General features: G+C 43.3%; 1 protein-coding gene across 2 annotated transcripts in view; it reads right to left on the minus strand.

Annotated features, from left to right (window-relative positions):
• Positions 1-26,766, minus strand: part of SLIT3 (slit guidance ligand 3) — an 802,550-nt gene that overhangs the window by 12,327 nt on the left and 763,457 nt on the right. For both annotated transcript variants that reach the window (XM_073355953.1, XM_073355954.1), the window contains 2 exons: positions 17,134-17,374; positions 13,691-13,821 (listed from right to left, as the gene is read on the minus strand). In XM_073355953.1, coding sequence (XP_073212054.1) covers positions 13,691-13,821; positions 17,134-17,374 — 372 coding nt within the window. The remainder of the gene's footprint in view (positions 1-13,690; positions 13,822-17,133; positions 17,375-26,766) is intronic.

Genomic DNA, 26,766 nt, shown 5'->3' on the forward strand with positions numbered 1-26,766 from the left:
CAGATATGAGCAAAGCTAGGTCCAACACCAATTGCTGCATTACCTTTTGATGACTCCTCCAAGTGGATATTTTGTCTTGGATGGAAAACTGGTTGAAACGTCAGGAGTAATGGCAGTGTTCATATACATATCTGGGTATAGCACCTTTGACTCCCTCTGTATGTGAGGCTGGTGGCTTTCAGAGTGTGAGTTGTGCTGATGGCAGCGATAGCCATCAGATAGAGGCCACTGGAGGTGGCCTCTACAGTCCCAGCTTGCCAGAAGTTGGTCTTGTCTGTCTGATACAGAAACCCCAGAGACAGACAGACAAAAGTGACTCCCTTTGAAAGTCCCAGGAGCCTGACTGAGGCTCTGTGGGACATTGCTAGAAGTAATCACTTATATGATGATGGTGCTCAAACCCATGGCCCTATTGTGCTGGACACTTTACAAACAAAAGACAGCCCTGAAGAACGTATGCTCAAAACCAGAAACAGATGAAGGGGATGGGATACAACATACAAGCCAACGGAGTATGGTGAAGAATTTTGTTAGTTAAATGATAACAGGAAAATGCACTGAAATAAAAGCCATGTAAAAAGAATTTCCTCCCTTCTATATTTCCTCTCTCCCCCACACTCTGCTGTCTGAGCCCCTCACGCCCCACTCCTCAGTGGCTGTCAGAGATTGAGAGAGGAACCACCACAATTTTGTCAGCAAATAAAAATACTTTTTCAACCACACCCCAGCATTTAAGTTAATTTTGTAACAGGATTATTTAAGTGCCTTTGGCTGTAGCAGAGCAACTGATACTGTGCAGGAGATAGAATAGAGGTAAGAAATAAAAACAGCTTTTACTAAAAATACAAAACACGTAAATGAGGTAATACATAGCCACCAATTATGCAAATTAGGGTATGTATTCATTAGCAGAAGTCTCCACATTTCCAGATCTTCCATTTAAACAACTCCATGCCTCATTTAGACTACAGCACTATGCAAAAGTGAAGCTGTGAGTGACTGCGGGGGTGAAGCAATGGAAAAGTCTAAAGTGAGGGAATCATTAAAGTGAAGAACAAAAGAAAGCAACGTGAAACCGTACGCATCCAATGAAGTGAGCTGTAGCTCACGAAAGCTTATGCTCAAATAAATTGGTTAGTCTCTAAGGTGCCACAAGTCCTCCTTTTCTTTTCACTCTTCAATAGAATCTAATAATCTCACAGCAGAGCAAGACAAATTCTGGAAGAGGTGTACCAAGGTGAAGAAATATCATTTGGGGTCTGCAATGAGGTATGGTGGGGCAGGAACAGGGAGCTCCATCTCTGACAGCTTTGTACCTCTGCTGAGTTTTACTTGCAGTTCTCACCCATTCTTAATTCCAATTATAATTTAAATTAGCCCCTGAGCTAAAATAAACTTTAAAGTTCCTCATGGCAATAAAAGCAAAATGAATGAATTAGAGTAGCATTTGTAGTTCTGTCACCTGTAGTACTAACATTATCTGAAGCCAAATTAAAATTTATATTATACATGAAAATTTATGTGAATGAAACTCAGGATCAGAGAAATATAAGTGCAAAAAACCTATCAAATTACTTATAGCCAGCCCCTCGGCCAGTGCAGGATTATTCTTCACAGAATATTTTGTGTTGTTGTGTTCACTCCAGTTTGAAATGACTCTAGTGTCAAGGCTTTGAGTCAGTTCCATAGCCTATCAGATCTCACCACTGATGTCTCAGTTTCCCTTTGCTTTTTTTATCCCATTTTGCCCAGTTACAGCTCCTTGGACCACCCTAAACAATTCCCCTCTCTCCTTGGTGTTTATAACCTTCATATGCTTACAGCTGATTATGGTATGTATCTCCCTTAATGATCATTTGGCCAAGCTGTGCATATCCAATCTCCACTCATAATTTGATCCCGGCAGCACACCTGCCAACAATGAAAGCTATAATGCTACAAACATTTGGAGAGAAAAAACAGACTTTTTATGCCATTGCAAAATGTAATTAACATGCTCTTGACCCCCCTCTCCCAGATTATTAATACAGGAAAGATCCTCATCTGGTGTAAATTGTCCCTGCTTTCACGTCAATGGAGCTATGACATTTTACTTCAGCCAAGGATATGCCCCATAGATGCCAGCAAGACTAGACCCAACATCGATCTCTGCATCACCCCTCAGGTGCCTCCCCCAAGTGGATATTTATGTCCTGGATGGAAAACTGGTTGAAACATCAGGAGTAATGGCAGTGTTCAGATCCAAGTCAATCTGAATTTATTTTTCAAGTCAGAGATTGATCCTGGATATTATGGCTGTCAATTAATCACAGTTAACTCACATGATTAATTCAAAAAATTAATTGTGATTAAAAATAATAATCATGATAAACAATAGAATACCAATTAAAATTTATTAAATATTTTTGGATGTTTTTCTACATTTTAAATATATTTATTTCTATTACAACATAGAATACAAAGTGTAGAATGCTCACTTTATATTATTATTTTTATTACAAATATTTGCACTGTAAAAATTATAAACAAAAGAAATAGTATTTTTCAATTCACCTCATAGAAGTACTGTAGTGCAATCTCTTTATTGTGAAAGTAGCAACTTACAAATGTAGATTTTTTTGCACTCAAAAACAAAACAACGTAAAACTTTAGAACCTACAAGTCCACGCAGTCCTTCTTCTTGTTCAGCCAATCGCTAAGACAAACAAGTTTGTTTACATTTACAGGAGATGCTGCTGACTGCTTCTTATTTACAATGTCACCTGAAAGTGAGAACAGGCGTTCGCATACCACTTTTGTAGCTGCCGTTGCAAGGTATTTATGTGCCAGATATGCTAAACATTCATGTGCCCCTTCATGCTTCGGCCCCCATTTCAGAGAATATGCTTCCATGCTGATGATGCTCATTAAAAAATAACGTGTTAATTAAATTTGTGACTGAACTCCTTGAGGGAGAACTGTATGTCTTCAGCTCTGTTTTACCTCCATTCTGCCATATATTTCATGTTCTAGCAGTCTCGGATGATGACCCAGCACATGTTCATTTTAAGAACACTTTCACAGCAGATTTGACAAAATGCAAAGAAGATACCAATGTGAGATTTCTAAAAATAGCTACAGCACTCGACCCAAGGTTTAAGAATCAGAAGTACCTTCCAAAATCTAAGAGGCAAGAGGCGTGGAGCATGCTTTCAGAAGTCTTAAAAGAGCAACACTCAGATGTGGAAACTACAGAACCTGAACCACCAAAAAAGAAAATCAACCTTCTGCTGGTGGCATCTGACTCATATGATGAAAATGAACATGTATTGGTCCACTCTGCTTTGGATTGTTATCGAGCAGAGCCCATCATCAGCATGGACACATGTCCTCTGTAATGGTGGTTGAAGTTGAAGGGACGTATGAATCTTTAGCACATCTGGCACATAAATATCTTGCGACGCCAGCTACAACTGTGCCACGCAAATGTCTGTTCTCACGTTCAGGTGACATTGTAAACAAGAAGCAGGCAGAATTATCTCCTGCAAATTGTAACCAAGTTTGTTTGTCTGAGCGATTGGCTGAACAAGAAGTAGGACCGAGTGGACTTATAGGCTCTAAAGTTTTACATTGTTTTATTTTACAGTGCAGTTATTTTTTGTACATAATTGTACATTTGTAAGTTCAACTTTCATGATAAATAGATTGTACTACTGTGAGGTGAATACTGTATGAGGTGAATTGAAAAATACTATTTCTTTTGTTTTGTACAGTGTAAATACTTGTAATCAAAAATAAATATGAAGTGAGCACCATACACTTTGTATTGTGTTGTAATTGAAAACAATATATTTGAAAATGTAGAAAACATTCAAAAAATATTTAAATAAATGGCATTCCATTATTGTTTAACAATGCAATTAATCAAGCGATTAACTGCAATTTTAAAAATCATGCGATTAATCATGATTTATTTTTTAATCGCTTGACAGCCCTATTGGATATCAGATCATGGGGCTGTTGCTTTTCCAAGTTAATCCCATAGCACAGAACAAGTGTGTGTCAAAGTTCGGACGAATGTGTCATGATGTTGCTGTCAGCACATTGCAATGAAGTGGCTCTTTGTCTGGCAACATCATGATATCATGCCTTGGGTAAAAACAGTTTCATGACATAGACTTCTATCAATTCAGAAATGATGTCAGGATTCATGAGAATCCCATATATTACCCTGAGAAAATATGGATGACTGCAGACATCAGAGAAGGACTGGCAAAGTCTGAGGGCATGTCTACACTACCCAGTAGATCGACACTACTGATATCGATGCAGCAAGTGTCAATTTAGCGGGTCTGGTGAAGACATCCTAAATCGATGGGAGAGCACTCTCCCATCAATTTGTGTACTCCACCTCCCCGAGAGGCGTAAGGGAAGTTGACGGGAGACGCTCTCCCATCAACACAGCATAGTGTAGCCACTGCAGCAAGTAGATCTAACTATTCACGTAACTGAAGTTGCGTAAGTTAGCTCGATTTACTGCGGTAGTGAAGACCAGCCCTGAATGACTTGTAGCTCTAAGACAAGTGACTTGTAGAAGACAAGTACTGAATGCAAGGATCCTAACTGGTCAGAGAATAGAATTATTTTACATTGAGGTACCTGTATCACTCGCAAGAATGAAGCCACCAAGCAGAGGGAAAGCTTGACCTGCACATTCATGCCTCACAACAAAACATGGCTGCTGGGTTTAATTTTTAGACCAAGTGTCAAATCACCACTGAAAGCAATGTTGGCTTCAGCATTCAGTATGACATAAATTCTTTGTCTCTTCTGACAAGAAAGTGTAGCAAGTATCTTCGGGGTCCATTCTAGAATAAGGAGTGCTTAACCCCCCCCCAACAATGGTCCTTCTTTTATGCTTTTGAAAATGTGTTGGTACACACCATTCACTAGCAGTTGCTGGTGACAGTGACCACTGCTTCTGCTGAAGGTAATTAAAAATGCTTCCAGCTTGAATGACTGGGAGCGAATGAAATTGTTCAGCTGAAATTGGAAACTAGGCACTAAGAAAGAGAACTAGGGTCTAGTTAGAAACCTGATATATGTAGACAGGAAATGAAATGAACTTTCCACTTTATTTTCTGGTGGCAGTGTATTCATAAGTACGTGCTTTTCCTGCCCTGAAAATAAACAAACTCCACTCCTGTTTGGAAACCTGGAGAGTAGTAAATGTCTTACCTACCTGCTAAAAAGGCAGTAGGATGATCCTGGGAGTTATAAAGGAGCAAGCCTAACTTCTGCACCAGATACATTTATTAAAATAACTCAACAAAGAATTCTAGAACACTCTTATGCTTTGGGCACTTTACATCAGTAGCTTCTTTGGGTGTAAACCATCTACTAGTGCAGGGGTGGGCAAACTTTTTGGCCCGAGGGCCACATTGGGGTTGCGAAACAGTATGGAGGGCCGGGTAGGGAAGGCTGTGCCTCCCCAAACAGCCCGCCCCTGACTGCTCCCCTCAGAACCCCCGACCCATCCACCCCCCCGCTCCTTGTCCCCTGACCGCCCCCTCCCGGGACTCCCCACCCCTAACGCCCCCTCCAGGACCCCACACCCTATCCAACCCCCCCTGCTCCCTGTCCCCTGACTGCCTCGACCCCTATCCACACCCCTGCCCCCTGAGAGGCCCCCTGGGACTCCCAACCCATCCATCCCCTCCCCCTTCCAGAACCCCTGTCCCTAACTGCCTGCCCAGGACCCCAACCCCTATCCAACCCCCTGCTCCCTGTCCCCCCCAAACCGTATCCAACCCCCCCTGTTCCCTGTCTCCTGACCGCCCCACCCCCCGAACCTCTGCCCCATCCTACCGCCCTCTGTCCCCTGACTGCCTCCCGGGACCTTCTGCCCTCCCCACCTGTCCCCTTACCAGGCCACTCAGAGCAGCGGGACAAACTTATTTGAAAGCCTGGGAGGTGGGCGGGCGCAAGCTGCACTGCACACGCGGTGCACTAAGGCTGCAGGGGAGGGCAGATGGTGGGATGGGGGTCGGGGACTAGCCTCCCCAGCCAGGACCTCAGGGGCCGGGCAGGACGGTCCCGGGGGCTGGATGTGGCCCGCGGGCCATAGTTTGCCCACCCCTGTACTAGTGGGTGGAGAGCTTAGAAAGTTATTTTACCGATAAGCAGTTTTATTCCATAATATTGCATGATGGGGGTCCTTGCACCTTCCTCTGAAGTATCTAGTATTGGCCATTGTTGACAACAGAACATTTTATTGTGGACCAATGATCTTTTAGGACATTTAGAAAACAACTGGCTTGGGTTTGCATACCTCTCTCACATATTCACTGGAAGTGGATTTCAGCATGAGACCATGGTTCCAACATGCAGAAACAGAACTACCCCGTGAAAGCTGGTCTAGTATCAGTTTGCTTTTACTTGTGCTCACTGGGTGTCAGAAAACTTTGCTCTGCTCTGTCATATTTTAAATGTCAACTTCTCATAAAGGAGGCAATGATATATTGTTGATAGACTGAATCAATTACCTGCTGGGGTGGAGGACAGTCTTATCATTTAACAATTATACCTGCTGTGGCCATGCAGTTCCTAACTGAAAACTTGCACTGAATTTATCCCAGCCCATCCCAGCCACTCAATACAAGGAACAGGTGACAAGTAACCTCCAACACACCCAAATGGAATCTTTACTAGCAATTTCTGTTCACATTTAAACCTCCACAATATCAGGCAGAATGCTACAGAAATAAAAGGAAATAGTGATATCCTGATTTACAATCATTTTCTTCTCATTGGATAAGGATTTAAGGACCTGATCCTGGAAAGTAGAAACCCTGGAACTGCCACTGTAGTCAACAGAGTTACAGGTACTCAGCATCCCTCAGGATGTAACCCTACCTACCCACCACTGATTCAGCCTATTACAATATTCACCTTCCATTTGCTTTATTTATTAAGTACCTATATACACATCACCTCTTAATTCTTCTTTTGACCAATACTGCTGAACTGATTCATGTACAGTAAAAGGCCCTGCAAAGCCCATTACATTTTGACTCTTGTCCGCTGCTTAGAAGCAGTTTTATTGTATGGAAGCTGTATAGGGTGTTGTAGTTTTCTCCTTTTTACAACACCATGACACAATATTGTGGAGCAATTTACAAACTAGAGTGTGCCTACTGCTAACTTACAACTTAGAATAGTGATACTGACCTTCTTTGTAATGTGTTTGGAGAGCTACTGATGTAAAGTGCTTTTTAAGAGATAGATATTGTTGTTATAAAGTCAATGGTACTGGTTTAACGGAGGTTGGAAATAAAACCTATAAAACATTAACATGGATCATCTGGATTTGGTTTCTAGATGTTAATATTGTTTCTAGGCTCTCCGTTATTGTGTGTTGAGTATAGCTAAGATGTAAAAAAACCCCAATATCATTTAAGCATATATTCTCATCCCAGATACTTGAGGGAATGACATATAAAACATCCATTAACGCCAACAGGATTTTGCCTATATAAATCCAAATGAATTCTGAAGAATGAAACTATACCCGCAAAGCATTCAGAAGCAGACTGTTCCTGAATAACACAAAATCAAGTATTTCATTCCTAAGCCTGAATTCATCTATCCTTTGCCTTGGCTCATGCAAGATGTATAAGTACATTTGAATTTTACAACATTTACTGTGCAGGTCAGAGATTAATGCCAGTTGCTTTCATTATATTTGATGCAAAATCTCTAAGGGGGACCTGAAAAAATGAAAGTGCGGTAGAGAGAACAAAATGAATTGCAAATACTCATAACTGTTAAGGACCTGCTGATGTCTCATGGAAATCTCTGAAAATGGTCTATTTGGAGACCGTTCAGCCGCATCAAATAGAGATCCCAGTGGGGATCAACACAGCAAAAGCTGCAGGGGATAAAGGTATTGGAATAAAAAGGACCAGTCATACAGACAGTCAGTTTCTGCAATCAGACTTCTGGTGAATATTGTATTTGACAAATTCTAATAATTATTCTAATGATGATTAATGCTTTTGCACTCCTATGGTACTTTCCTTACATGGAGCTCAATACATTAAAGAAGTAAGGCTCAACTCTCTTGGGGGCAGGGAAGTCATATTACCCTTTACTGATGAACAGCTGTAGGTACAGAGATATAAAGGGAACATCCTGTCTCCTTTTTCCTGCCTGCTGTGGGTGTGGCGGCTTCTACATACAGGGGAACTACTGCAGTTCCACTGCTTGAGGAAGGATTTGCTGTATAGTACAGAACCCAGCTCTGCAGGGGTTGACAGTTACCTATCACAAGCTTTGGAGTATGACTGAAAGTGGATAGGGATAGATGGTTGAGATCTGGTGGACCTCATGCTCTTCTGACCCATCAACCATTGCGCTCTGTAAACAGGTTCAGCAGCAGCACAGACTAACACTCGAGCACTTTGCGGGCCCTTCTCTGGGCATGAGAAAATCCATTTCTGTTCTGCAGCCTTGTGGAGGAAGAAATCCTCTGAGAGATCCCCTGCACCCAGCCCAGTTACTTGAGGCATGTACCATGAACAGGATTTACACCTGTGTCCTTCGCAAGGTCACATAGAAAGCATGTGGCAGAACCAAGTGGAAAAAAAATAGCCTCAACTATCCTGACTTCAGGTCTTGTGCTTTAACTATAAGAACAGCCATTCTTCCTATACACATACTAATCAGATCACTAATTTTTTTTGTAGACTATTTTATTGCATTTTATATAATGTCTGTATTTTATGCAGTAGATAGTAGCTGAACATTCTTCTAAATTTTTTAAAGAACTCTGACATTATTTGGGATTGACACTGAAAGAGAAACAGCCAATCTGGTAAGCAGAATTAATAATAATAATTTACATTTCTACATTTTTATTGCTGCCAGGAAATTTTCATGAAAATACATTCTATGTTTCTTAGGAGATCATTGACTTCTGCTTCTCATTTTTCACCTGACGTGACAGTCTGTTTGCAACATGTCAGTTACCGTGGAGAGCATTACATTATCAGATCATTGGCCAAAGTCTGATCTCACTCAGAGCCATTAAATAAGGAAAAATTCCATTGAAGTCACTGAAGTTTACATCAGTGTAAATAAAGAGGCAGAGTATAAGGTCATGCTCTGGATCAAGAACATAACAGAAATAGAAGATAGCTGAACTTAAGAAGCTCTTTACTCTAGAAGACAAATGCATGAAGTAAATCTAATGGCTTGAAGTTGGATATCAAAAGTGGCAACTTCGTTCCAATTTGGAGTTTTAACCATTGGAACAGCTCAGTAGGAGGAAGTAGTAAGTTCATCATCACTTGGAGTTTTTCAGCTGACTGGTTATCCTTCTAAAAGATATGTTCTATCTTAACCACTCATTATTGGGTTCAATAGTGTTCAGTAATATAGTAGGGAAGAGTAATTCTCCCCACTGCAGAAATTACTGGGTGAAAAGTCTATGGAGTATGTTATACAGACTATCTTATTGGTGCAATCTGGTTTAAAAACTAGAATGCTCACAAAACAGAATTTTGTTTTCCTACGTATATCCTCAGCAATAATTAAAGTGATAAGAGGAAGCAATGAATTGCAATGCCTCTGTACAGAGTGGATCTTTTGTAAAATGTTTGTCATGAGGTTCAGGTTGTCTTTAATTTGCAATTCAAAAGTGATCCTCACCCATAATAGGACAGTAGGGTGTTCTCTTAAAGGCCAATATTAATGTAGAGTTTTTCATACATTAACTTACATCTCCTTACAACTTGGTGATAAATGGCAATATACTTTGTATAATCTCATACAATGGATATTTGCTGACTTCTACCTGACTTTATGGCTAATACTCAAGAAAACATTAATTCAAACTTTGACTTTTCCATCCAAGTCATAATGCAGGAGTGGAGAAATTTAAAGTAGGTCCAGAATGAACAGCCAATTAGTCTTTTCCTAGCTAACTTTGCATTACAATTCTACTTAAACAAATCCACTGAAGGGAGCAAGTAAGATCCTGTAATGGGTTCCCCCTAACCCAATCAGAGATCACAAAAACAAAGCAACACACCCAACAGGCAGTATAAGCTACTTTCACCTGGCCTGCTAGCAAGCCACAAACATTTCACTGCACCATGCTTGATTAATCCCCCAGGGTAACAGCTCTAAGGAAGCCTGTCATCTCAAAACTCCAAAGCAGGTGAGGTGAAGTTCAAACTTATAGATACAGATTTTCCATTTCCTAATAATACCATTTGAGGAATACAACATGTTACTGGAACCATACTAACAAGAGGGGAAATAAATCCAACAGAACCCAACATACATTCCTCATCCATCTTTCTAGCACTCCTTACACCATCATTAGCTTGTGGGGATGGTTTAATAATCTAAAGCCCAAGTTTGAAATACACTGAAACAGCAGGTTCAAAGCCAGGGAGGGCCAACTGAGCCCATTATAATCAAATAAACTGAGATCATTCCAGGCAGTTTGCCATGCATGGGTCTTTAGGATGAGATTTTTAAAAGAACAATGCATGGACATTATGGATCATGTGGCTTTTGAGACAAGTCAAAGGAAAGTTTTTGAAAAACACTAAGTTAGAAAGCCAAAACAACATCTTATCTACCCCGGAGATTAACTATATTAGTCACTCATTATCTTTGTTTCATTGTTATTCAACAGTTGTAAGTCCACTGGGCCACATTCACTCAACTATGCAGACTATGGATCAGAATCACCAATGATGGAAAGACTGCTAGTGGGCCTGTGACCCATCCACAGCCAGGACAGCCCCAAAGGTCACAGAATAGCACAGGGGCTGGCACAACAGAAAGAAGGTGATCTGCATCTTCTCTGCAGCCTCAACTGATGAACAGCCAACTGAAGAGCTCCTGCTTGAATGTAAAGCCTCCCTCTCTCCCAGCAGATACTTCTGAAGGACAGTGGTGAAAACACTGCTTATCCTTGCTTGGGGGTATATTCCCCTTGGGGTGCAACAGCTCTTGGTGGTGCCGGTTGGCTAAATCTGGCCCAAAAGATTTGAGTGAGTTCCTCAAAGCGGGCCTAGGAGTGTTCAATCGCTTTACATAACCCATTTGATCACATTAGACAGGGGAGTAGCAAGTAGCCTCTGTATATGGCACCGATGAGCCCGATACTACAATACTATGGGCAATTCTGGGGCCCACATTCTTAAAAGATGATTGAAAAGTTGGAGCTGGAGAAAATGCCTCACATTGAGAGATTTAAAGAGCTCAATTTGTTTAGATTGTAAAAATGGAGATTAAGAGGTGACTTGATTACAGCGTACAAATACATCCACAGGAAGAAAGTACCAGTATTAACAGGCTCTTTAACATGTAGAGAAAGGCATAATGTAAACCTATGGCTGGAAGTGGAAGCCAGACAAATTCCCACTGGAAACAAGGCATACATTTTTAACAGTGAGGGTGATTAACCATTGGAACAAACTACAAGAGAAGTGGTTGATTCTCCATATCGTGCTATCTTCTGAATGCCTTTCTGGAAGATATGTTTTAGCCTAACACAAGTTATGCATTAGTCAAACCCAAGTTACTGAGGCTCAATACAGGGATAACTGGATGAAATTTTATTGCCTGTGATGTATAGAAGGTCAAACTAGATGATCTAATGGTCCCCTCTGACCTTAAACTCCTTGAATCTATGGAGACAAGCAGGTTTCTCTCCCTTCCCCCATCCTTAAGGAAAACGTTTTAAAATTCATTTAGAAGTCTCTTTTTGACATTCTATAGCTGCAGTTTTTCTCAATCAGCCTCATCTTTTCCCATCAAGCTTCATGCTAATCCCATTCTGCTGTACTCCTTAAACTAATAAAAGATTAGGGTGACATTTCAGAAAGGGCATCGCATTAAGCAGCAACTTTCCCATCTCAACAGATCACACGGTGCAAAACGTAGTGAGCAGGCCATTAATCTTATGGTAACGAGATGTCTTTCTGAATGGAGACCTCCTCCTTGATCAATACGAAGGGCACTGGAATAATGAGGACACTGATGCTTGCCATCTCTGGCAACTTTGCCAGAAGGTAGTGGATCCATAAAGCACTCTGATGTCAGAAACAGCTCCTGTCACTGCACCATTCTGCCATTGACAATTGAGAGGAGGCTCCCACTAGGATCTGTCACCTGGTGTGCCGTCTGCAGATAATGAGCCTTTCCCTATGTTCTAATTAGTGGCATAAAACTGTTTAACAACTTTGGCTTCGCTCTAACACGGAATCAATTAGGATTAGCAGCTGAATAAAGAGTAAATTTTCACGCCTCTCACTAAGCCTGTATTACTGGTGAAAATCACTAACAAAACCCTTTGTTCCTTCCTAGGGTGGACAGAATAGCACAGACCTAATCACTGGCCTTTCTGTTCCAGTACAGGACCTGCTGATATCATCACATTGCCTAATTAGTCTTTACACCCCAAGAATAGAAAGCAGCTTACTGATTTATTTTCGTTTGTTACATATATCTCAGCTCTCAAAATGAAGAGACAGCAACTACAGACAGAGGCAATTATACATCTGCCTTGTTTCTGGGGGACTAAAATCTCACATGAAGAATTGAGAAAATCTTTAGGGAAAAAGTTTAAGCATCATCTTCTTTACCTGCATATAAACTGCATTTTTATACTTGCTGTGATAGGGCACTACCCCTTTAAGAGCAAGACAAGCTGGGTAATCTCACCAGCATATAAAATAAAGGCCTGATCCCTGCAATGACATCCATGCAGGCAGACCTTGGCACCTATCACTGAATTCAACAGGCTCTGTATAGGTAGAGGGGTATGACCATATGGAACAAATTTGGCAGATCATGGACTAGGTTAGCAGAGGGAAGTCAGTCTGGGGCAGGCTCTGGTGGAGGAAAGACCTGTGGGCACTGCTGTCAGGTTCCTAATAAAAGAAACCCCTTTGGATATGGCTTATACCCTTTTTGTCTTTGGTTCTCTCTCTTGTGGTTAATGAATTGAGATTTTCTCTTATTATCACTTGGAGTGTTCAAAATTGCAGGCTTCTGGAATCCAGATGACTCTGTGTCACACTTGCCCTTCTGTTTAATTCCATTAGCTATGGTTCTTTAGCCTTTTTATTTTGTTGTTGATGCAGGTATCAGTGCTTCTAAAAACATGTGCCCTGTAATAAAGTCAATCCCTTCCTGTCCCATTTTATCTAACTGCAATTCTGTACCACTGGCATTACATTCTATTGCTTTCTCTCTCAGGATTCAGAGTTTACTGTAGATATCAACAGGAGAAAATGGATTACAACGGACAGTTGCAAAGACAGCATTTACCAAAAGCTACCACACTGTAATATCTGTGAAATCACAGTATTTCCTTACTCTCAGAATAGGAAATAACTGCAATAACTCATATACATCTGGGAAGTACCTGATTAATCTCTGCTAAGAAGTCAGTGTTTATGCAACCATCCTAATTTTGCAGTCTGTGAAGACAAAAGATTCCCAGTTAACGAAACAGGTGTATTGGATATTGGTGCAGGGGGAGGGAAGGCAATTCCAACTTGGGACAGATAAGTAAATAAAAAAAGAGCTTGTCACATTCTTTGACAAAGATTTTTCATAGAAAGTCCCACCTCTCCATCATTTGGAGAACAGTGCATCCTGTAATAGCTTAGGTGGAGGAACTTACCTGTACACTGTGGTGGGTGGAGAGGTCCGTGTGTCGTAGATAAGCCTCACATGTCCTTGGTACAACTCCAAAGCCAAAGGGTCATTGTCCCCTTTGTACAATAAGATGCCATTGTCTTTATCTGTTGCTACCTGTGAAACATCAACAGTTTGGTGAGGATGCTTTAGAGTTAATAAAAATGGAAACACTAAACTTGTATCATATGGAAGGATCCTACATTTAGATTAACAACTCTACTGACATTTTAAAAATCAGATACAGCAAGAGCAGTAGCAATGCAAATTCCCCCAAACTGCCTCAATCATTGACCATGAGCTGAGGGTGTAATTCCACACCCATTCTATCCTTGGTGCCTCTTAAGATGCCAACGAAGGTTTAGACTGTAATGGTGAGTTTTGCAAGGTGGACTCTAGGTATTGGACAGGAGCTGCTAAACTCATTTTATATAGGTTGTTCAGCTGCCATCATAAGCGTTGGTCAGCAGAGTCAGGTCAATTCTGCAGATAATGTTCTGCTGAGATCCATTCCCATTTTTAAAGTATTTACTTAGGCCCTTTGCAATGTATTCCCTGAACATTTGTGCAATGGAGTTTACTAGTTCAAATGCTCATGGGCTGTGAATTTTAAATCTTGAACATTCAAATGTTAACGGAAATTGAACCCAGTTGTGAAAACCTCACATCTCACTAGGAAATGTGATTAACCCTGATGTAGTATCTTTGTGTGAATGAGCATGTGACTGAGATGTCATTTAGCTGCTGGGTCTTGACACAAAAAAAGGACCTACCATAGCCACTCGTCCAAGGTGCTTTTTTTAGTTCAAATGGTAGAGACCTGTATTTTAGGAGGTGAAGGCAAGATTCTAATTCCAATCTTTCTCTCTTGAATCTCTGAGTGTGAATTGTGACTGTTTTTTGGCAGCACATGATTCATTTCACAGTTCAAGCAACAGCTTGAATTAGGGATTTAGAAAGTCCAGGTAGAGAGTAAATTAAGTTTATCAAAATTGCAAACAAATAAAGTTGAGAAAATTTCAATCCGATCATGGATATTCTGTGAACACAAAGAGAAACTAAAGTGTGCCTAATGGCTTATACATTATGAATTTTTCACTCAACTCTAGTTATCACCAAGCCAGACTGAGTTCAAACTGGTGACCCAGAGGGTCAGAATATAAGAACCTTCCAGTCCCTCCTAGATTTCCATCTTTGGTGTCCTAAGATACCCAAAAGCCTAAACCCACAGGTGATGAATCCACCTTCCCATGAGGTGCCCCTAAAAGTGAGAGTAGAAAAAATAGGACAGAAAATACTTTGAACAAAATCTGCCTCAGAGTTATTTTTGCAACAAATATTGCAAAGGTTTTTTCTTTTTAATGGCAGTTAAGTGGCAAAACTAAACAGTTAAATATTTTAATCTATTTTCATTTAAACAAACACCCTTCCTTGCCCCTTAGGAGAGCATGATTTTCATTCTTTTATGAGTATGTTTTAATAGGAAGCTCTCTTTAATCCCTTTTTAATGGCCACGGAGGTATCCCAATTTTATTTTGTTGGCAATTAATTAGCAGAAGCAGAAATAATATTTAAACTGGAAAATAAGATTTGAGAACACGATATGTGGGTGTTCTATGTAGTAAGCAGGCCTGGCCTCTGAGTTATTGCTGGGAGACATTTACTCCTTGTACATTTTACTTAAGAGGAAAATGTCACGGGTTTCAAGCTCTGAACTTAGCCAATGGTACAGTTGAGCCCTTGAGAATATCAGACTTTCTAGAGTCTTTGAGAGACTTTCCTAAGATCTGAAATGAGAGAATCTGGAAAAAATAAAGAGGAGAAAATAATCTGTCTTCATGAAGTGAATTGCTCTCTCATATAAACTAAGTATACAGACTTGTTGGCCTCTGCATTATCTACATCATAATAAAGATTCATTATTTTTAAAAAAGCAGCTTACAAAGAAATGCTAAGCAAGTCATGCAATGTTAAAAATTATTTATATTTTCAACTGGTTGAATCTTCAGGAGTGAGGCCTTTGATATAGAGGCAAAATTCTGATCTTATGATCCCAGATGGTTCCTTTAGTTTGAAATAATTCACCTATGATAGAAGACATTAATCTAAACAGGTGGTGGTAATGTTGGGCCCAATACAAAACTTGTTAAAGTTAGTGGAAAGAGTCCCATTGACTTCAGTTGCTTTGGGATCAGGCCCTTTTGTGGTTTTTGGCAACACCCTCATGAATATTATTTGTAGATTTTTTTTGTGGCAGACGTAGAAATTTACAATATTTTTTCAGTCTACAGAACAAACTTGGTAGAAACCATCTAAATAAGTCTTTGAAAAAATCAATTCTTAATCCTGAAATCTAGTCCTGTCTTCAAAGTCTTTCCCACTGGTGTTTTGACTATGTTGAATTTATGTTCTCACAAGTAGTTCTGGAACATTATTTGCAACACCAGAAGCCATTTCCTTTCTAAACTGAGAAAATAAAGCAAAATGAAGGAAGACTAATGCGATAATCTCCCTCTTTCACATATCCTCATTCATCACTTGAAATGCCATGCATCTTTCATAGGGCGAGGCTGGGATAGTAGCAGTTCAGGTGCATAAGCAGTGGTATATGGAAGAGATATATTAGGTCACAGATTAATTTTATGTTTCTCTTTTCTCTTCATTACAAACTGTTAAAAGGGGCAGATTTTTCCCTCTGTTACCCTCGGCCAATGGAAAAATAATTATGATTCAAATGACACTGGACATACAAAAACAATTTTAAAATATGTCTAACGACTTCCAAAAGACACGGATCTAATATTGGATTTAGTGGCTCCAATCCAAAGCATCTGTGATCCAGAAAATACAAATACTGCAGGAGAGGCATGGTAACCATAATGTTTATTTTCCATCATCTTCTAAAACACATAACACAAAGCAAATTGAAGTGATCTAAGTAGACATTTAACCAAAATCTACCCACTTTTGTCTAAGTGAACATGCACAGTAATGCCAGAGGAGTCTAATTTCTGGAAAAAAAACATTTCAAGAAGAATCTTTTTACAATGCTGTGCCCTACTATTCACTGATGAAGGATGAAAGGCTAACATGTACATCAGCAGCGGGACAGGGAAATTTGCAGATACCGTCTCTGTTTAAACTGCCAATACCACCTTGTTATGCAAGTCTCAGACAGAAACAGGGCGGAGAGGTTGGTGTGTGGGGGGGTGGGGGGTGTCAAACCAGGGACGGGACTATCTCAGTTGCTGCATAATGTGACAGCACAGTTGCAGAGCAGCCACGGTCACCTGCCCAACATGGCCCCAGCTGTCTGTCATTCTGTGGGTCAATAAATGCACTTCCTCTGGGATTAAAAGCACTGAAAGGTTATCTCTTGGAAGGACACTGGGCTGACAGATGAGCTGTTACCTCTTCTGTGCGACATACCTGGAGGGAGATGTTTGCCTGAGGACGGATTTTGGCCGACGGCAGCTCAACATAGGAATCCTTCCCAACAAAGTTGACGGTGATGAGTTTCTCGCACTTTTGGCCAGCGAAGCCAGCCAGGCAGCGGCAGACTGGTTCATGGTGAACTACAATGCACTGAGCCCCATTCTGGCATTCATAGTGGTCACAAGGGCTGGTCTGTAGCAGAACCATTGGAGGGGGATTTTCACAGAAGAGTCCACTTTAAAGGAAAAAAAGTACCTGTAATTATCACAACCCTTCAGCACTCTGGCAGCATTTCCAGGATCTGAGATTCAAACACCGAATTATTTTGTGACTCCCCAAGTCTAATAAACCCCATGGCATTGTGACTCCCAGCTGCTTATGGATATTTGGAGGAGGCCACTTCAAATTACATACATGCAAATATGGTATCATTAGGAAAGGGACTGAGCCAAAACTCCAGATCTGATTCTCACCTTCCCCTACACACACCTCCGCCCTTTGAAACATTTCAGATTCACACTTTGCAGCTTAAGCCTATCTCTATTTGTACAACAGCAGCCCTGAGGCCAAAGCCCTGCTTTTAAATGTTTTAAAAGGTCTACCTGTTTGCCTTACACTAGGGCTATGTCTATACTGCAATCTGAGGTAGACATGGATAGACAGATCCATGCTAATATAGCTAAAAATAGTGGCAGAGGCTGTAGTGAGGGCTTCAGCATGCACTGGTGGTACAAGCAAGCTGAGGACCCTCGGTACGTACTCATGTTGCTAGCCCAATGTTTACACTGTGTTTACACTGTGTCTACAGTGCTATTTGTAGCTGCACTAGTGTGGGTGAAGCTAGCATGGGTATGCCTACCCATGCTGCAAGCACACCCCAGACTGCAGTGTAGACATACTCTCTATGTATGAAGTGTAAAAAAAAAGAAGTGTGCTATCTCTAGCGATGTGACCAGTTTCTGAAACTTATAAAGGTTAAGGCACGGACACCATGTTATTTGTTGGGCAGTTTCCTAACGATGCTGCTTCTAGCAGCCACAGGAACATCAGATCCCTCTTAGGTGAGCTTCTGGTTATGTTAAAGGACTGAAAAAGTTTGAGGACAGTAAGGTCTGCAATAGTTAGAGGTGGGTGAAAACAGGAATGTCATATCTGAGCACTCATGAAAGCTTAGGTGGGGAGAGGGATATTCTGATCCAGATCCATACTTTGTGTCTGACTTTTATCTGTCTAATAGGCCAAATCTGTGAGCCAAAACCATGCACACAAACACCTGAACTTTGGATCTGATCTGGCCTTTGAGGTGTGAGCCCACATGTACAACCATAGCTATGGTTCAATTTCCTGTGTTGTTTCCCCGACTTCATTATGTCTGGAATTTGTTCCAAACTATTTGCTGTCTCCAACAAGCTGGGATGATGAAACCAGTGGTGAGCTAGAGCCGGTTCGCTAGAACCGGTTGTTAAATTTAGAAGCCCTTTTAGAACTGGTTGTCCCGTGAGGGAGAACCGGTTCTAAAAGGGCTTCTAAATTTAACAACCAGCCAAAAGTGGTGCCTTCGGCACCGACTCCATGGGTGCTCCGGGGCTGGAGCACCCACAGGGGAAATTTGATGGATGCAGAGCACCCACCGGCAGCTCCCCACCCCGCCTCGCCCGGCCCCAGCTCACCTCCGCTCTGCCTCTGCCTCCACCTCCACCCTGCTCTGCTTCTCCGCCCCCCAGCCCTGGCTTCCCGCGAATCAGCTGTTCACGCGGGAAGCTGGGGGGCTGAGAAACAGGCAGAGTCTTCGTGCTCAGGCCGAGGGAGGAGGAGGCGGAGCGGAGGTGAGCTGGGGTGGGGAGGGGCTGCCCGTGCAGCAGCAGGTAACTGGGTGGGGGGAGCGCGCAGGGGAACTGCTCCCCACCCCATCTCACCTCCGCCACCCTCGGCCTGAATGTGAAGCTGCCGCCTGCTTCTCAGCCCCCCAGCTTACCGCACGAACAGCTGATTTGCGGGAAGCGGGGGGGTGGGGGGAAGGCAGAGAAGCAGAGCAGGACAGCGCGCTCAGGGGAGGAGGTGGAGGCGGAGCGGAGGTGAGCTGGGGCTGGGTATGGAGCGGGAAGCTGCCAGTGGGTGCTCACCCACCAAATTTTCCCCGTGGGTGCTCCAGCCCCGGAGCACCCACAGAATCGGCGCCTAAGGTGTCACTTTTGATGTGATCGGTGGAGGGGAGTGGCCGCTCCCCCCTAGGAGTCAGAGGGACCTTCCCAATGCTTCCTGGGAGCTGCCCCAGGTAAGCACCGCCGGGACTCCCCACCTCGCCCCCCGGCAGGTCCCTCTGGCTTTTAGGGGCGGGGTGGGCACCCATTACGGTGGCCCACGAGACCCTCCTGCCCAGTTCTGGGGGCAGACAGGGGAGGGGGGTGGATGGGGCAGGGGTCCGGGGGGGCGCATCAAGGAACACGGGGGGTTGGATGGGGCAGGAGTTCCTGGGGGGCGGGGGTGGGCCACGACCCCCTCGTGGGGTGAGGAGGGAACCGGTTGTTAAGATTTTGGCAGCTCATCACTGGATGAAACTTCATTGAAATAGCAAAAACAATATTGTGGGGGTCGAGGGGAGGGAAGGGAGAGTGTAAAAAATTGCAGTGATCTTACAATGTAATCTACTTGACACACTAAACAGTAAAAAGCATATTGAACATTTCTACCTAGTATTCCCATACCATCCATGAGCACTGCTAGGCTGCCACATTAAGCAGACAGTTTGTTACTCCCACTGAGATGCTCAAGCAGAAAAGCGCATCAATGCACCTGCTGCTGTCTGCCCTGACGTTCCTAATTACAGTAGCTTTCCAAAACCAGCAAAACCTTTGTGCTAATGAATACAGCATAAAGTTCTGTGATCACTTGGAACCACTGGAGCTTGTGAATAACAAATGAAATGATGAAAACTCTTTGCTCAGTGCACAGAGATTGCAAACAGAACTTTGCTGTTATACACGCTTAGTGCTCAGAGATGCTTCACGTTCCAACCATGGTATCAATGTCCTTTTTGATAAGAGAGTTATGGACATAGTAAGACATGTGCATACACACAAAATGCTAGAATACCCAGTGCAATTCTGGAGAATTAAAAGTCAACCTATCTTGCAGGGAAATTCCACTGGATAAGAGTTCTTATTGAAAAAAACCAAAACCAACCAACCAAACAAACAAAAAAAAATTCCCTTCCTCTAAGGAAATGAAACCTCCAGGAGTGTATACAGAAAGCATCTACAATTGAAGTTAGAATACAGTCTTAATCCCTTTACCAAGCAGTACTACTAGGAGTGCAATGGTTGTTAGCAAATAGGACAGCTGTTAGGTATTCAGTAGAAACTCCAGCTTAGCCACGAGCTTACTTTTGTTGAGATAGAAGTTAGTAAAGAAACTTGGGTTATGGCATCCTCTACTCTTCACTGTTGATTTCCTCATGGGTAATTTACCAGAGAAAGGAAATAGTTAACATCTCACCCAACAGGTGGCATGAGTGCAAAACACTCTAATACAGGGGTGGCCAACCTGAGTCTGAGAAGGAGCCAGAATTTACCAATGTACATTGCCAGAGAGCCACAGTAATGTGTCAGCAGCCCCCCATCATCTCCCCCACCCTGCTCCCAGTCCTCCCGCCCACCGGCAGCCCCGCCGATCAGCACCTCCCCCTCCCTCCCTGCACCTCCCGATCAGCTGTTTTGTGGCATGCAGGAGGAGGAGCGAGGGCATGGCAGGCTCAAGGGAGGAGGTGGGAAAGGGTGGAGTGGGGGCAGGGCCTGTGGCAGAACCAGGGGTTGAGCAGTGAGCACCCCCTGGCACATTGGAAAGTTGGCACCTGTAGCTCCAGCCCCGGATTCGGTGCCTATACCAGGAGCTGCATATTCACTTCTGAAGAGCCGCATGTGGCTCCGGAGCCAAAGGCTGGCCACGCCTGCTCTAATATTTCACTGCAGTGATAGAATGGTGTTGGACTTAAATCTAGTGATCTTTCAGTAGGCAATCAACTGGGCCATCTTGATACCATACAATAGAGGTATTTGTATCTGAGGAAATGTGGATGGGTCAAATTTTGAGGTCTATCGAAGCTGATGATATTACTCTGGATTTACACCATACTTGAGAGCAGAATTTGGCCCAGTATTTTATAAACAGAAGAGTAAATAAAGTACAAATGTTAATTACATTTTGGATTCTTCACTTGAACCTGCTTCTGCAGTACTCCTGCTTTCAAAGCCAGTAAGAGGGTATCCCTGGTTTGGGGGAAATACAGATGCAAGAGGGAACCTCCGCTTTCCTTTTTCTTTCTTAGAGTTCGTTTCCCTTCTTTTTCTTTGGGCAAATAACCTTGAAAGAATAAGCCAATGGCTAAGGGCTGGAAGGAGTAAGCAGCTGGGCTCTACCTACTTCAGCAGGTAGCCAGTGGGACCTAATGATCTCCCCACCCGCATCCACACACACAGTGTTTATACAAATGGAGTCTGTTAAGTTTGAGTTTTACCACAATAAACCTCTTCTTAACTCTCCCCCAAATCCACAGCCTGGCCCTGTACATGGCGGTGTCATCACTGCAGACAGGAATCTATTGAATAGGACTCCGAGGTGGGAGTGGGGAAAGAGGTGGCAAAACACTGATCAACAGGCCTGGCCGTAAGTGCTCAGGCTGCCTCTGCCTACTTTACAATGTGTATCACCCCTGGGGATTGCTCCGGTCCAAGGCCAGCATGACACAAAATCCAAATATACTAATGTGGCTAAACATTCTTTCTTCCTTGTCAGCCACCATCATCTCGCCAGGCTTTCCAGGATAAACTGCATTTCAACACTTTTCTTATCGTATTACCAAACGCTTCCCGCATCGGCCACACAAACGCAGCCACATTACACAGCCAGACTCCACATGTGCACAGAAGTACGGCCTCAGAGCGAATTCTCTTCTCTTAGATAACAATGCCGGGGACAGCAATAGTTAATTAGGAATCCAGTCCTTTCCCATTGCTTGGAGCTGATGCATTGTGCTTTCAGGGGGTCACAGTGGCGGAATTTAGCACAGGCTGAGGGGAACATATCTCTTGGAGTCCTCTGTCTATCTACCCAGACAGCATAGTTTTGCAGAGGGACTGGCGAACCTATTCATATGTTTTCCCGTTTAAACAAAAAAGTGTCCTCAAAACTGTAGTCTAGAAGGCAGCACCACTGGGCACACATAAACCACCACTTATTTATATTTTGCTCCTGAGGAATATACTGACAACGTTGCCAGCATAGCATTATGTTCAATTCATCAGCGGAAATGAGGGAGGCCAGCTACAATTTTCTGAAGTGGGGAGTCCTCCCCAGGGAAACTGTTCCCTTCCCAAAACTTGGTTCAGTCTGGTGCATGCCAAAGGCAAACATGCACTTTAAAACATTCCTGATGAGTATCAGGCTAAAAAGTTCTCTCTGGCAGGTGTGAGTTAGCTATATCCAGAGAAGGGGTGTCATCTGAGGCAAGGAACCCTGTCTTCAATTGGGTAATGGAGATTTTTCCATGAGCTCTAGTTACGCCCCACAAGCCCCCGCCCAATTACTTTACTCAGGAATACACCATATTCTATGGTGGAGTTATTTGAGGTCCAGTCTCCAAGGAGGCAAGGGAACAAAAAGAGTAAGAGTGCTGTCAGAAGCTAACCTAGATACACAAAGGAGCACTACTAACATGTCAGCTTGCTTGCCAATTTAACCCAGCTGCTACAGTAGCTCATACCCATGGATGCCGAGGCTTGACTGTTTATTAGTACACTTGTCAGTTGCAGCCCGGCACTAAGGAAAGCTGGAGGACTAATCAAAGCAGATACTAACACCAGCCTCTACAACTGCTAGCCAGATACTAGAATGGACATGTCCAGTTACAGAGACAAAGTGGGTGAGGTAATATCTTTTATTGGATCAACTTCTGTTAGTGAGAGAGACAAGCTTTTTAGCTACACAGAGCTCTTGCTCAGCTCTGGGAAAAGTACCTAGAGAGTGTAACAGCTAAATACAAGGTCGATATTACCTCACCAAGCTTGTCTCTCTACTATCCTGGGACTGACATGGCTACATCAACACTGCATACAGCAATGGAACATGTCCAGTTAGGGCAGTCTCCTGGTTTCATTACGTGCCAGATTGTCATCTCAAATCAGGACTCTTGTGATTGGCTGGTGATGCTCTATCAGGACAGTTGGAAGTGAATCTCTAACCAGGGCCAATTTACTGGGAAGCTACCACTGCTGTCCTAGTGTCAGCTAAAATGGACTCTTTAACTGTCTTAGGCTGTGCAACACATTAATGGTAGCATGGGCGGCAAATTCTATGGGCCCTTAGTGCCTGGGCACCAGGAATATTCCTAGCCCGGGGCCTGTCTCCAGCAATGTCTGAGGCCATGTCTCTCCCTTGGCTCCACCTTCTGCCCCGGGCGCTCCAAAATGGCCTAGGGCCCGCACTCACCACCAGCGCACAGCGGCACTGAGCAGATTCCTGCCTGCTCGCTCCATGTAGCTGCTGGCCCCTCCCTGCGGCCCCTGGGCAGGGTGAGTCTGTGTCCTGCCCCTGCGGCCAATAGGAAGTTGCAGGGGCAGAGCCTGGGGGTAGCAGCACATGGAGGCCCCCCGGCCCGCCCTGCCTAGGAGCCCCAGGTAAGCGCTGCACCCCTCTACCCCCTCCCAGAGCCTGCACCCCTACCCCTTTCCCATATACCCCCTCCTGCCCCCAAACTCCCTCCCAGAGCCTATACCCCAACTCCGTCTCAGAGCCTGTACCCCTCAACCCCTGCCTCAGCCTGGAGCCTGCACCCAGCACCCAAACTCCATTCCAGAACCTGTACCCCAGACCCCCTCCCCCAAGCAAACTCCCTCCCAGAGCCCAACCTCTCACCCTTCTGCACCCAAACTCCCTCCCAGAGCCTGCACCCCAATCCCCTGGCCCAGCCCAAAGCCTGCACCCCAGACCTCCTCCCCCCACCTAAACTCTCTCCCAGAGGCCTAGGCAGGTGGGGAATGGAGTTCGGAGCGGGGGGGGAGGGCTGGCTCTGGGTGTTCAGGGCACCACCAAAATTTCTACAAACCTGCCGCCCCTGAATGGTAGCACTAGTATCTCAGCACTTAGTCCTTGTCTAACCTAGTGTGAGCTGTTCTGTTTTGTCTGAGAGAAATAATTCAGGTAGAAGAACACTAAGCCTATATATTTTCATGTGAATTTAGGAAACTCACCTGGCCTATACCAGCTTCCATTAACAAAGAGGAAGTGCTACGGAAGCTGTTTTGCCTATAGACAGTGTCTCGCTCAAAGATTTCTAAAGAGTTCTAATGCCCAAATCTCCACATGGATCACTTGGTAATTTACTCCCTGCAATCACATCCCACTTACTGGCTGTCTCAGTGAGATATAGCTGTTCAGCTACTAGCATCAAAAAGTTACACTACACACAAGTGTTTGTTAGAGGCTTTTTGTATACCCAACGATCGGAAGTCAAAGCCTGGCCCTGCTTGTCCAAGCTGCCTGAGTCCACAGGGAAGGAGTCTACGGGGCTGTATAATCCTGGTTTATTTGAATAATCGCTGAATTTCCTGCAGTGAAATATCACAAGGGGGAGCCACACAACGGAGAAAAATACCAAGATGGTTTATGTAAAGCTCAGCAGAGTTAATATATGTTTCCTTTCTGAAGCAACATTTATCAGAACAACACGGCTGTTCCATGGATTGCTAAAGGGAACATTTGACAAGTCAGATTTTGCCTAATAGAGTTTCATGAATTGTAGAAACAGAGTTTGTCCGGGGTAAACAAATCATACTTTGGACAGAAGACACACAGAAAACATTTCAGGAAGAAAAGCATATCAAGTATTTGAAAATCACATGAAGTAATAAGCTATGTTAAAGTACTGCATATAGAGCAACTATAAATTAGCAATTAATAGGTCACGCCATAATGAAATGACTGGTGTGAATGCATACTACTAATCCCTACTGGATGGAATCAGAGGTGCTTAACTCTACAGCTGTGGCCCTAGACTGCTATAGCCAATGGTGATTGTCTCTTGTTCAAATATGCTTCCTCAGCAGAGGAATATGGGTTTTAACCCCACGCTTACTGTGCCGTCCATGTGACCGTGATGTACAGCACAGTCGTAAGCACAAAACTGCTAGGGAACCATGCATTTATTACAATAGTATAGACACAACTATTGGGAGATTATTCTGTACATTCACTGAAATGCTTTCTGATATTTAGCCAAACATGTCTGTGCTCAGTTTCATCTGATACCTCCTTAGTTATCTTTCCTAGGCCACCTCAAACCTTCTCTCCCTCTGTCAGTATTTAAACATTTGCAAAGTTATCCTATCCCCTTAGTAGTTTGATGCCCATGGCATATATCACTGCATATCTTGCAAATGCACAGGAGGTGATTTTACATGCCTGCACATCACAGATCTGAACTCTGTCCCTCAACATGTTTGCAATTACAATCTTAACAAAAAAAGTCACACTCCCGTTCAGAGCTGTGTGCTTTGAAACTACAAAAGGCCAGAGGCATGAAAAGAATAATGAGCAGATAGTTTTTGTTAGCAGAATTTTAATGCTCACTTTGAAAAAGACCATATACTGTTCTGGATGGACAGTAAGAGTGGACTAATTCCAAAAGCCTAAGGCAAATTCAGAATCCACCGCCCATTCAGCCTGTAAGCCTCTTCTGAGACTACTGGGATGCGAGTCAGACAATAATCATTGTGATAGTGATATGGTGATGTGGATACCACTAGGATCTGAACCTAAACAACCAAACTCATTTAACACTAGTTGGCAGTAGGGCTTGCATCTACATTTCAAGGCAATTTATAAGAACTATATGAAAAATATCAGAAGTTGATTTCTAAAACAGACCTTCCTCACAGTGATTTATTCACTACATGGAATCATGTAGGAATTTAGAATTAAAACTTGAGGGTGGTGGTGTAGTCAAGGGCAATGGACTGAGGAACAGGAGATTTGGGTTCTATAATCCTGGCTCTGCCATTCATTCGCAATGTGACCGTGAGGAATTCCCTTAAGCTCTCTGTGTCATTTCCTCCTCTGTAAAATGAGGCTAATGCTGCCTACCCACTTCACCCTATGGCTGAAAAGTGCTATATCAGGGCTAATCATTACAGCTGTGCAGAAAACAGTAATGCCATTTCATGGTGGCTTTTGATATTTGGAAATCCGGTTTCATTCTGATTTGGAACAACAGCCAAAGTTTTGAAATTCTCCAGAAAAGGGCAGGGAGTACTAGCTCGGGGGCAGTCTGCATAGTGGGCTGTTCTAGAGCCATGGATCCTGGGCACTTTGGGGTCCACAGCTCAGGGGCAGTCCACCTGGTGAGCTGTGTAGGACCTGGGATCCTGGAAGCTCAACTTTGTGACAGACCACCAGGTGAACTGCAGAGGAGCCTGGGTGCTTAGGAGCTGGGCTTCCCAGGCTCATGGACTGTCAAAAAGCTGGAAGCCTGAAAGCCCAGCCTGGCAAGGAGCTGGGCAGCTGAGTTTGTAGGAAATCAGAGAGGTTTCCATCAGAACTCTGCCTGCGTTCCGTTGCAATTGGGTCAAAACTGAA

The sequence above is a fragment of the Lepidochelys kempii genome, chromosome 8 (assembly GCF_965140265.1).
Source record: "Lepidochelys kempii isolate rLepKem1 chromosome 8, rLepKem1.hap2, whole genome shotgun sequence".
In the NCBI taxonomy this organism is placed as follows: domain Eukaryota; kingdom Metazoa; phylum Chordata; order Testudines; family Cheloniidae; genus Lepidochelys; species Lepidochelys kempii.